Source organism: Mesocricetus auratus, unplaced genomic scaffold (genome assembly GCF_017639785.1).
Source record: "Mesocricetus auratus isolate SY011 unplaced genomic scaffold, BCM_Maur_2.0 Super-Scaffold_100008, whole genome shotgun sequence".
NCBI lineage: Eukaryota > Metazoa > Chordata > Mammalia > Rodentia > Cricetidae > Mesocricetus > Mesocricetus auratus.
Window position 1 is genome coordinate 47,150,217 of NW_024429192.1, and position 13,288 is coordinate 47,163,504.

At 39.7% G+C, this 13,288-nt stretch overlaps 1 protein-coding gene across 2 annotated transcripts; it reads left to right on the forward strand.

Annotated features, from left to right (window-relative positions):
* The first annotated feature begins 2,713 nt into the window (after positions 1-2,713).
* Positions 2,714-12,663, forward strand: Gtpbp8 (GTP binding protein 8 (putative)). 2 transcript variants are annotated; one of them, XM_005074756.4, is made up of 6 exons: positions 2,715-3,079; positions 3,478-3,576; positions 5,253-5,383; positions 6,541-6,640; positions 8,402-8,520; positions 11,992-12,663. In XM_005074756.4, the coding sequence occupies exons 1-6, from the start codon at positions 2,741-2,743 to the stop codon at positions 12,059-12,061; spliced, it is 858 nt and encodes a 285-aa protein (XP_005074813.1). In that variant the 5' UTR covers positions 2,715-2,740; the 3' UTR covers positions 12,062-12,663. The 2 variants fall into 2 exon arrangements, with proteins under 2 accessions (XP_012972359.1, XP_005074813.1); XM_013116905.3 differs by lacking the exon at positions 3,478-3,576 and having other exon boundaries at positions 2,714-3,079.
* Positions 12,664-13,288: the final 625 nt, after the last annotated feature.

The following is a 13,288-nucleotide window of genomic DNA, read 5'->3' on the forward strand; positions in this document are numbered from 1 at the left end:
CCATTGCAGGCCCTTAATTTGAATATGACTGGGCCTTGCCCATAATTGATCCCTGATACTCAAATCAATTCCTTTTATGGAAAGAATTCAATAATGTTTATGAGATAGGCTCTGTGTAATCCAAGCTGGCCTTAAATTTGGTATGCAGCTGAAAGTGACCTTTGACTTCTGGTCCTCCTTCCTCTACCTCCCAAGTGCTAGCAGTACAGGTTCCACCACTCGGCGTGCTATTTTCACAAGTAAATTATAATTATTGTTGTTAAGAAGTGGAAACTGAAGGTAAGAAAGAACCTTTGTAAAAACAAACACTGAGTCTAAACCATAACCTCTCCCTCTATCTAAAAGCAAGCTTTTCTAGTGTCTCTACTCTCATCTCTATACAGACATTCAAAGTGGGATGCGTCTAAACAAGGATAAGAGCTGACCTGTGTGGTTTGTTCTTGCTGACTCTCTGATGTCCATGGTTCTGTCTACCTGTCTGGGCCTATTGTGCTTGCTTACCTTCTTCTTGGGTTAGATGGAATCCATAAACCTGATACCTACTGGCTGTACATAGCTCATGATCGCTTGAAGTCAAAAAGCCATTCGTTTCAGAGACAGACAACAACAGAAAAATAACTGTGATGATCTATAAGAATGGCACAATCTCTTCACTGATCTATCAACCTCCTTCCTGTCCTTTACAGCTAAGCCTGGTAGAGTAGAGCTACAGCATTTCAATCACATGAATTTTAGTGAAAACTCTTAGCTCTAAATCTGGCGTTTGGTGGTACATTGGTCAGAAGACTGAGACAGAAGGATCATAAATTTGAGGTCAGTCTGACCTATGCAACACACTCTCTGTTTCAAAAACTACCCCCCCAAAATAAATAAATAAAATAAAAATGACTCTAAGGACTATGCAATATCTGTCTATGTCTTATTGATTTTTTTAAAGTATTGACTCTGTGGTGAGCTATCTCTTCAGTTCTCAAAACTGAAGCCACTTCAGAAGGATAGCCGCAAACACGCCAAATGGCACAGAAGCAAACCATGTAATAGCATCTGGAAGGAAATATGCCAGGCAGGAGTATACACAGAGTGGGGCTACCTATACTTCTTAAGTTACTGGGAGAACTTTGACTTCTCTTTGGCAGGAAGATGCTGGAGATTTTCACTTTCATTTTAACAGAATCATGTTTGCTGTTATGTCAGGAACGCACCTAAAGGAGTAAAAAGCAATGGTAGACAACCAGTTTTTGGAAGGTATAGCAATTATCTTGGTAAGAGGCAATGGGGGCTGGGAACACGATACAAACAGTGGATCTGTTAAAGACTCAAATTCAGGATGTGTCAAAGATTAAGTCAGGAAGATTGCTGACTGATTAAGTGTGGGATATAAGGAAAGAAATCAAGACTTTCCCGAAAGAAGTCTGACTGGATACATTGAGGGGATACTGTTGTCATTTAGTGGGATAGGAATGAATGCAAAACCAACAGAATGGGCTAGAAAGACAGAATATTAAGAATTCCATTCGGGACACTATATGCTGTGTATAGACTGTGTTTTTCTAATCTATATTGCTTTATCTCACTAGTGCTAATTCTATTCTCAATCTTAAGCCCAGACAAACCTCTGGTGTATAAAGCTAGATCCTGACTCCTAATATGTCGCTATAGACTAATACCTACTTCATACTGACAAAACACCAGGAACCAGGGTCGCAGTATTACTGCAAGATCTCATTTATCAGATGTGATCTTCTTTTATACTGATTTTGGCTTGATTTTCCTGAACTTCCACAATTCTCTGTGCTGTTTAAGATTCCCATGGCAACTTTAATGGGGTTAGTTCCCCTAAATCCAATTCTAGTTTCCACCCTCTCACTAGTAGATCTAACTGCTAGATGCATGTCTCATCTTTGATCTTTTGTCTACACTGGGAAGAGTTTGATTGCGTATGTCCAGAGAAAGCGTAGCTGCATATATTGTCTCTAAGTCATCTTTCTAAAATTTATGTGTCGGGTATATGCCGATGCTTTTAAAAATACTGGAGTAACAGAGTGGGGAAAGGTGATTAAATGTTTGTAGTGGTCTGAATGAGAACGAACTCATATGTTTGAATACTTGGTCCCTGGTTTGTGGAACTGTTTGGAAAGGATTACAATGTGTGGCCTTGTTGGAGGTGGAGAATGCATTTTAAACCTTGAAAGGCCGCCTGCCATTCTCAGCTCTGTTTCGGTTTATGGATTTGGATGTAAGCTCTCAGTTGCAGCTCCAATTGCATGTCTACAGGAGAGTTACAGTCCCTTCTCTGAAAATGAGGTGCTGTTCCAATCACATTTCTCACCAGCTCTAATTTTGCAAACGTATTTTTCTCAATGATGTGAACTTATGATAAATGTCAATCATTGACCAGAAACAGAAGATAAAAGGGGCTTGGAATCCACAAGAGCTTTGCTCTCTGGATCCTTCTCTTGTGCCTCAAAGACCACAGGACGAGGTAGGTTTCGCACCTCGGGAAACCGCTAGAGACTTTCCCACAGAACACACCAATCTGATGCACAGTTGGTAAGGCCAAGGTGTTAAAGTCGGCGGGCTTTCCCCCCCACATCCTCGCAGTCTTTGGCGGTGAGAAGCTGGAGTAGGCGAGAAGGCCCTCGAAAACTACAATTCCCAGCAGGCGCCGCGGCAATGAGACTCTCACTTGTCCTGTCAGAGTCTATGAATGAAATCGTGCTGAGGATTCTGGGAGAGAACAATGGCGGCTGCTGGACAGTGGCATAGAATGGGGAGGCTCTTTGAGAAGGCGCCAGCACTGGGGCGTTGGCCCCGGGTTTACAGCACGTCCTCTGCTTTTGCTGAAGTGCTAAGGCTACCTCAGAAACAGCTAACGAAAGTAGTGTACCCGCTGCGGGAAATGGCACAGTACCTCGTCGGGGACACCGGGTCAGGTCTCATCGAACAGAGACTCTTCGACCCGAGCCTGGAGGACATCGCGAGGGCCGAGAGCGTCTTCGAGGCCACGGACCGGAACCGCATCGAGTACCTCAGCTCCGCGGTCCGCCTAGACCACGCCCCGAGCCTGCAGCAGCCCGAGGTGAGAGACATTGAAAACAAACAGAAAACTCGGTGTAGATGCACTGCCTCTTGTGCATTGCCCGTGGAGAACCGCAGTGAGCCGCAATGTGGGTGCCCGGAATCGAACCCCGGTCTCTGGAACGGTAGCCGGTGCTTCATTTTTGCTGCATGCGTGTTTGTGCACCACATGCTTGCCTGTTGCCCTCAGAAGCCAGAAGAGGACATCCGAGCCTCCTAGAACAGGAGTTTCTGGCATTTGTGAGCAGCCTTGTGGGCTGGGAATTGAACCACAGTCCTCTGGCAGCAAGTGCACTTAACCACTGAGCCATCTCTCCAGCCCCGCTAATAGAACACTCAGTAATAAACCACTGTTCAGTTCTCTAAGCTCTCCGTTCTCCTTTTTGCCCCTCATACTAGGTGTGTTTCATAGGCCGAAGCAATGTTGGAAAATCCTCCTTGATAAAGGCCTTGTTTTCAATGGCCCCTGATGTAGAAGTCAGAGTCTCAAAAAAACCGGTATGCTGGGTATCTCTTGAATGTACTAAAATGAGACCTAAGTTTTGGAAGGTGCAAGAGATCATAATTGCTAAGTTCCTAGAGAAGACATTTCTTTTAAACAAATAGTAAGGTAAGACATATCATTAGCGCCTGTGTATTTCCTGAAAAAAAGGGAAGTATGGCTAAATTGACTGCAGAGGTCTTGCCAAAATCTTGAAGAAAGTATCCTTTAGATAGAATCTTCTCCAACTGGCAAATTAAGCATTTTGTTACTGTTTGCTGTTTCCTTATATAATAGCATCAAGTTCCACATTAGTTGTAGGAAAAACGGGTTTCAAGTTTGCTTTATCTCCTATAATCCTTTATACCTTCTCTACTCCTACACACTCTCGTACATTCTTACTCTTTTCCATGTTTACTCTTTTCCCCAAGGCCGCTCACTTTGTGCTTGTCTTCACAGACACTCTGCTCTGCTGGCCTTCTGTCATTCCCCCCTTCCTTCTGCTTCCTTTTCAATGCTGCAGACTCAACTGGTATCTAAAATAGCCTTTTCTCAAAACTCATCCCTGGTTCCCCCTACCTCAGTATCTGTGTAACAGACCAGCTCTAATGTTCACTGTTCCTCACCGCTTTCGTGAAACCGCGAGCAAACGTTTGCCCCCCCCCCTCACTTCATGTAATAGATTCTCTGGCTTCATCACTAATGATTCCATTCCTTAGCACTTCCTCTTCACTCCTCTTCTTCCTCACCAACTAAACATGACTTTTAGACAGGGTGGAGCCCATTCTTCTATAGGAGGACAGACAATAGACAAGGTTGAGTCTTTTCACTCTCGCATATCCAATTCTAAAAGCACTTCCTAATATGGGCAAATAAGCTAACCAGGAACTTAATGTCATTTATTTTAAAAAATCCTCTCCTTTGATAGTATCTTTTCTAAGATCTAAGCGATTGGCTTTAAGTTGTCTTTCCTTTTCTGATTCCTAAGTGTTTCATAAACACAAACGCATAAGTAGCCATATTTTATCTTTCCATCGATTTTAGTCACACTTTGTAATTATGGTGTGGCACAGTCTTTTTTTAAAAAGTCTATGAGGACACTAAAACATACAAAATATCTTGGTTTAGGGAAACACTAGTTTGCAGATAAGAAATATCAGACTTTGGATATGGGTGTTATAAAAATCTGTGTGGCCGGGCGATGGTGGCGCACGCCTTTAATCCCAGCACTCGGGAGGCAGAGGCAGGCAGATCTCTGTGACTTCGAGGCCGGGCTGGACCGACAGCCTCCAAAACAATACAGAGAAACCCTGTCTCGTAAAAACCAAAAAAAAAAAAAAAAAAAAAAAAAAATCTGTGTGATGGGATAAACATTTGATCAGCACCCTAATTCATTCCTCTGTGTATAATGTTCATCAGAGAACTAATGACAGACATACAACTTAAATCTGGGTGATGTTTATAGGAAAGACTCTGAAATATTTTGTCTATGCATTTTTCATATGAAATGTAAAGTGTTTAAGCTAAACATTTTATTAAAAAATAAATTGAAGAGATTTAATTGCGATTTAATTATAGGTGGCTACTAATCTTCAAGTTTTAATAAATATTTGTTGATTGAATAGACAACATTTCTAGTCATGAAGTAAAGGACATATTTTAAGCCAGCTTTTTTTCCCATTTACTTTATCAGGGGCACACAAAGAAAATGAATTTTTTCAAAGTTGGAAAATATTTCACATTGGTGGACATGCCAGGGTATGGCTATAGAGCCCCAGAAGACTTTGTTGACATGGTAGAGACCTATCTAAAAGAACGAAAGAAGTAAGGAAACTTTTTTCTTACAATAGTTACACATTTAGTACCAAAGCACTTTTTAAATCAAGGGTATTCTACACATGACAGCTACTTCAGATTTATCAAATGACTTATTTGTAGGTGTATTTACCCTTATATTACTCTGCAGTATTAAGGACCAGGATATACACTGCCTGTTTAGCATCTGCCTATAGCTCAGGAAAATCTTAATTTCATTTATTTTTTTCAAGGTGAAACAAAAAAGTGTTCAAAAGTTAGTTCATTCATTTTGAAAAGAAAAAAAAACTATACTCTCAGCTAGCTAATTTTGAAAATGAAAATAATTAGCTAATTGAGTTAAATAAAATTCAGTACACTCTGTCTTAAAGTAGATCAGTCACTGCAAACTCCGAAAATGTTATCTTTATTTTTTGATCTCCATAAGGAATCAAGCAAATAATGTGTTTCAAGAATTACACACTCTAGAAGAAAATAATGTTACGAGATATATTTATTATTCATAACGGGCAGTGGTACTGCATGCCTGTAATCCCGACAGAGGCAGAGGCATGTGGATCTCTGAGTTTGAGGCAAGCCTGGTATACAAAGAGAGTTCCAGGGTAGCCAGGGCTATGCAGTGAAAGCCTGTCTTGAAAAAAAGAAAGAAAGGAAGGAAAAGAGGGAGGGAGGGAGGGAGGGAGGGAGGGAGGAACGATTCTTTAAAAAAAAAAAAAAACCAAGGATGTAGCTCAGGAAGAGTGCTTGCCTGACTTGCTAAAGGCTCTGGATTTGGTCTCAGCATCACAAATTGTGTGTGTGTGTGTGTGTGTGTGTGTGTGTGTGTGTGTGTGTGTGTGTGTGTAATTTGTATTTTGTATCTAGCTTTACATATAAAAGATAGAAAATTAAAGTAATATTAAAAATTACAATGAATTTAATTTTTGTCTCTTTTCCACTAGACTTTAAGGACTTACACAGGAGAAATCTCATTTATCTTTCTGTTAAGATTCAGTAGGCTTAATATGTTCTTATTGAAATAAATTGGTATTTGGTAAATTTAATTATTCAAAGTACAACAAACTTCACTGAGTCCTAGTGGACTACAGAATGAAGTTTCTAGGATGAAAGAGACACATGAATGAATATATCTTATATTGCCATTACTTTTCTTTCTATTCTTACAGCTTGAAGAGAACATTTTTGCTAGTGGATAGTGTTGTTGGAATTACCAAATTAGACAATATTGCCGTAGAAATGTGTGAAGAGTTTTCATTGCCGTATGTGGTAAGTGTGTCCTTAGAGTTAGGGTAGCAGTTAGAAATCACAGTTTGGGAAGCATATGAATATGCACATATACTTGTTGGTAGTGAGCAGTCATTCCCTCAGAAGATAGAGGCGGCTGGGGAGATGGGTCCATGGGTAGGAATGCTTGCTCCACAAGCATGAGAACCTACGTTCTAGTCCTTAACACCCACAGGAGCTGTGTGGTCACATGCGTGCCCATGACCCTAATACTATAGAGGCTGGAGACCACAGGATCCCAGCCCAGCTCCAGATTCAGTGAGAGGCCCTGGTTCAGTGTCCTCCTCTGGCCTCTGCATGTGTACACATACACACTGTTGCACACATAACACATGTATGTACCACATATACACACACACACAAAAATCAAAAGTGCCGTTAGGTGCTGTGACAATTTCTTATTTTTCCCTTCTTTCAGTTCTAAGTTTTTAAGTTCATGGGGATATATGCAGGAAAAACATCAGTGCATATGAAATAAAATTAAAAATTTAGAAATATCTCATTGGCTGTTTTTCTGCCAGCATAAAATTGACCTACACTAAACTGCAGATTGGTGGGTTAGTATCCACATTTTGTTTCGTAATGCTTCCAGATAGATAGACTTTTAAAGTTCATTTTTAAGAAAAGTGAGGAACCCAATGACTATAATTTACTTTTCAAAAATGACAGAAACCACTAAAATGAAGCAGTGAAGTCTCATGTGAATAAAGCCATGCAACTTGGCAACCACTTTTGTTATACTCTTGAAATTAGGACATTCTTGGGATTTGCATGGGTCCTATGAAGTATTAGGGACTGTTAGAATGCATCAAGGAGTTAGTATAAAAATGACTAAATATTATCAAACTGCCTGTGAAGTAATAGTATTCCTGATTTTGTATCATAGATACCACTTTGAAATCATGTATTTCCTTCAGTTCAAGCTGAAAGGAATATTATTTTTCTTCTTTGGAAAAGGAATTAAGATGTTATTAATAATCCAGGTACCCAAGAAGGGGGAGAAGAACAAACAAAAAGATGACTTTAAGTTTTAGCCTAGGGAAATTATAGTTCAGTGATACACCACTTGCCTGGCATGGATGCGCCCCACCACCACCAGCTTCAAGTAAGAGTGTGTATGTTTGAGTGTTTGATATTCCCCGGGAAAACCTGATAGATTGAAATGTTACTTTGTCCTTGATTTGTAATCACCCATGCTTTGACCTTCCTCTGCTATAGTTGGGTAAGTAACATTCTAGATTTACCTAGGATACAAGTATAGTAGTAGATATAGCCAACAAAGAACCCAATTTCTAATTTTTCCTTTGAGTATTACATGTAAAATTAAACTTTTTGATTTCAAAATTGTTACATATTGGCAACTTTATGTGGCTCAGTCAAGTTACATTCATTTAAATATCTTAGACTCTAAAATACATTGTAATCACATAAAACAACTGGTGTTAGTTATAAATGTGGTTCTGGTTCTCACTGATCTTTAAATAAAACCCAAGGCATTATGGTCATGTGTGCTAAAGCATTGTTAAGTAGCAGACACACAGTGCACACTTTATATATGACATATTTTAGCTTATCTCATCATCAGCAAATTATTTATAGCTTGTTTTATTTTATAGATGAGAAAGCAGATAGAGATTAAGAAATTTACTTGAACCAACTCAACTAACTGAAAAATTATAATTAAAATGTGTAAAACTATATTGATAAATTTTATTTCTAATACTTAAATTCCTTTTCCTATAGATGGTATTAACAAAAATTGACAAATCTTCCAAGGGCTATCTTTTAAAACAAGTGCTTCAGATCCAGAAGTTTGTTAACACACAAACACAAGGCTGTTTTCCTCAGTTGTTTCCTATAAGGTAAGAGTCAAATTGCTCAATAACATTTAGTACTAGAAGCCTTTACCAGGGAAATCTCTGTGAGTTCAATGTCAGCCTGGTCTACAGAGTGGGTTCCAGGACAGCCAGGACTGACACAGAGAAACCCTGTCTCAAAACCCCACACCCCCCCCCAAAAAAAGAAAGAAAGAGCTTTCACTATGAAATCGGTGTTCCTTGATTGAGGTGCCACTTGGGAACCAGTTTGGCTGTGAGTTTTCACAGTCTGTTAGTGTTTTATCTGCTCTCTCTGTTCATGCCTGCTCTCCCTTAAAGGTTCTTCATTCTCCTGCTTCAGCCTAGCTCCACCCTAGACCATGACAGAAATGAAAGCTTTACTTTTCAAACAGCCCTTACTTATTATTTATCTGTCGTGTGTGAGCACATGCATGCAGTTGTGTGCCTGTGGAGGTCAGAGGGTGCCTTTTTGGAGCCGGTCTTTGCTGCCTGCCACCTTGTGGAGCTGCCTCTCAAACTCAGGTCATCAGCTTTCAAACAAGCGCTTCCACCTGGCGAGCCTCTCACCAGCACTAATTTCAATGAACACCACTTCCGGTAAAGAGCTCGTTCAGGCCATAACAGCTCAGCTTGCCTGAAAATTGACAGGAAAATTTTACTTCCGTGAAGACTATGTACAACTGAGATTAAAAATAACAAAAATAATTAAAAATTTAATATAAAATAGGCCTATGTAAAGAAGAAAAATGTTTCAAGTTTGGATTAAACTGAACAGACAGATTAGTTTTTGGTTTTTGGGGGGGTTTTGGTTTTTGATTTTTTTGGTTTTCAAGACAGGGTTTCTCTGTGGCTTTGGAGGCTGTCCTGGAACTATCTCTTGTAGACCAGGCTGGTCTCGAACTCACAGAGATCCACCTGCCTCTGCCTCCCAGTACTGGGATTAAAGGTGTGCGCCACCAACTCCCGGCTCAGAATAGGCGTTTTCTAAGCTGGTAAATTTGGGGACATTATGATGCAGTGACTAGAAGTGGAAACACTTGGGTTTTTCCTTCTGTTGTGTATCAGGTGCAGTAAGCACTGCGTACTGAGGCAGGTGGAGCATCAGTCTCTGGTTTCCTTGCCCTGACTTGTTTGTGGGAGGCACCGTGATAATTTGTGAGAAAATTTAAAAAAAAAAGTGTCACAGTGTGATGTAGGTGGAACTGTCCCCTTAGCCGTTTTAGTCATATCAGTCTAGATCTGATTGAAATTGAAATTCTGAATGTGCCTTGCAGGACCCCCTCCTTATTCCTACACAGTGCTCTCTCCAGTCACCTACGTTCAAACCTGCCCTCTGCCTTTGCCTTTATCCTACAAGTGCAGTGCAAATCCTACAGGTCAGAATAAAGTCCTAATTCCTTCCAGAGCCCTCAGCATTGTCATATAAAACAGCCATTTAACTGTTTAGTAAGAAATCAAGTGGGTTTAAAAAGCACACGTGGCTAATATATACCTATGTTGAAAAAATGTAAATTTTAGTTACTATAAGCTGAGCTTGAATTAACAGCATGATGTTACTAGGGAAAACTAATAATTTTGGGAGCTTCATCAATGGAATCATGGAGTTTCACAACAGGGACTGATGAGGCACTAGCTTCACACTGCTGTATACATACATACACTACATACCAAAAGCCAGTCCTGTCAGATTGTGGCTTGGCATTAGCTAAAGCCACATGAAAACGGATAATGGGGCGGGTGAGGAGTGCTGCACATACAGCGTGCTGCACTGATCTTCATAGTAAACATGCCTGCTTCACATAGAAGGCTACAAGTGAGAAATGCTGTCTGCTCAAGTGGAAGGAGCCTGGCCTTAGGGTCGATAGCCGTGATTTTGTATAACATCTGTGAGTTTCTGTTAGAGGCTACTGGCTTTAAAGCAACTATCCATTTTCCTAAGTCCATTTTCTCACGGGTAAATGTCAGTAGAAGGATCATGTGTCGTGATTGATACATACACTTGAAATATATGATTTCCTTTCTGGCCAGTCATAAATGTCAGGGTTAGGCTTAAGAGCCACGTTATTGGATTCCTGCTGTTTTTAAAGGCATTTGCTTTTTTAGACATGACAGCTTTCTCTGCTGCATGCCATACATATTTACCACATGTGACCAAGGTCCTGTAGAAAGTCACCCACCTTAGAAAGTCCACTTAGAATCTATGGATTGAGACATGGAAGCCTATTCATTGTCCTGAAAGAAATTCACTATTCACTTGTACACAGCAGTCATTTACAGAATATGCTCATAGCTCTCAAAACCTTGTAGACGTCTATACACTTGCTCACTTGCTTGTTAAAGCTCCAGGCATTCCTTCACATGTAGTTTGGCCTATTCACAACTGAGTACTGTAAGTAAGTCATGTTTTATTTTCTGTCCTTCCTATATTCTCTTAGGACAGTGACTCTCAACCTTCCTAACCTGCAGCCCTTTAATATAGTTCGTTGTGCTGACCCCCAAGCATAAAATTGTTTTCATTGCTACTCCATAACTAATTTTGCTACTGTTGTGAATTATAATATCAATATTTTTGGAGATAGAGGTTTGCCAAATGGATCGAGACCCACAGGTTGAAAGCTGCTGTCTTGAAGAGGAAGGTGAAGCCACTTAGTCTGAAAGGTTTGACTTTGAACCTATAGACAAAAATTAAGTGATAATTTTTATGCATGAAATTTGGCCCAACATAGAGAAAAGTATAGATATAAAGTGTCCTCATAGATTAATATTACGAATGGTATATTTTATAAATGACATGGAAAAATAGGTGAGTAGGCAGTCGAATTGCTTCTGTGTCTTTGTGTAGTAAAATTCCAAGCAGACGAGAACTGACTCTGGGAAGAGAATTGTGAGTTAAGAGAAACATTGCACATGAATGCAGAGTGCTAATCAGTGTAGGACGCATCAAACCTGGATCTCCTTTAAATTATTAATGCTTAGGTCAGTTGTAAACGCCATCATAAGGTTGTTTTCGGCATGGTAGTTTTAGCCAGAAAATCTAAAATGGTATACATACTAACAGAACTGGCAGCATGGCAGGCAAGATTCCCCCTTTTATAAAACCAGAGTATGTTCAGGCCTGAGAGACCACACTTGTCCACCTCTGCGTGGATGGAGACAGAAACATAAAAGTCAGTTTGTAGTGATGCTACAGTTCAAGGTGTTTGAATTTTTGTCACAAAAAGACCAAACTAATTACTCTGGAGAAGAGAAAGCAAAATGGAAGGGGTGGTAAATGTCTAAAGTCGTGAAAGGAATGGATCAGATGTTGGGGATCATCAGAATAGATGTGTGAATCTATTTTAGAAAGTGCAGAGTATTGCACGAAACTGACAGAAGGAAGATAGACCAGAAGGGATTATAAGTTTGTTTTAAAAAAAAAAACCTTGCATAACATGAATTCTGTTCTGTTACAACCTCTGAGGCAAGGGAAAACCTTGTTTCCTTTTCTTTTCACAGTGCAATGACCTATTCTGGAGTCCATCTGTTGAAATGCTTTATAGCAGATGTAACAGGAAGTCTTAAGTAAACGCTCCCAGAGTACATGAAGTTCCAACGTCCTCCATGTCAACTGGAGTCAAACACCTAGAAGAATACCAATATTGTTTTAAATATTGTGTGACTCAACTTGCAGAAGAATCAGTTCAGCTTTAAACCTGCATTATCCTGAAGCAAAAATTAATTTATTGGGGTTGAGGATTATAATTAAATCATATTGTTCATTAGGAGAGATGCTAGCTGGCTTTTCTGCTTTAACAAACTGACAAGTCCAAAAGCATATAGAAACATATGAAGTGAGCTCCTGTTATTACTATGTAGAGGTTTGTTACAGTATTAACTTCTTATGTTAATAAATGTCAGGCTGGAGAGGTGGCTCAGGTTACGAGCACTAAGTGCTCTTCTAGAGGTCCTGCCTTCAATTCCCAGCAACCACATGGTGGCTCACAACCATCCATAATGAGATCTGATGACCTCTTATGGCCTGCAGGCAGAACATTTTATACATAATAGATAAATAAATTTTTAATAAAATACCTGTTTTTAATGTTGTGTCAACTAGATAAGGTGGGGCTGCCTTTCTGTAAGGCATGCATAGATAAGTAGAAAAGTAAATGACTATATGTATGCTTATCATTTTTCCTCTAGTCTTTATTTGAATGTGAAAAATTTTGTCAAAATTTGCCAGGCCACAGAAACACCAGTCATGTAGAATCATTTGATGCCCTTTGTGTGAACAAAGTCGATAATCAGAATCCAGGATTTAGGTTCCACTTCTCATGTCTGTTATTCCTTGGTTCTTGGGGGAAATCACCTGTTTTCTCACCTCGTTGGTGGCTATCAGCACCTGAGCTGTGAAGTCTAACAAGTTCTATGGGTGACAGCTGTACATTTGCAAGCCCAAACCAACTAAAGGACACAGCAAAACTCACAGATTTTTACCACAAAAAACATCCCAAACAGGATACAAGCTTTAAGTGAGGAAATGAGTTCACAAGTCAGTGGGATGGTTTAGAATCACTGTACTACAGATGTGGAATGGGAAGACTAGCTTTTGACCTGTAACTCAAAGGAGCAAATTTCTTATGAAGACATCCACTCTTCATGAAGTGTCTTAGTGTTTCAAAGTGAGATTGCTGTCAGAGGTTATAACTGTGGCAAGGATGTACAATTTCATGGCTTTTTAAAAACTCAATAGTAACTGTTTTCAGTTGTTTTATAATTAGCTAGTCTGTTTTGTCCTAATTAGCAGTATTTA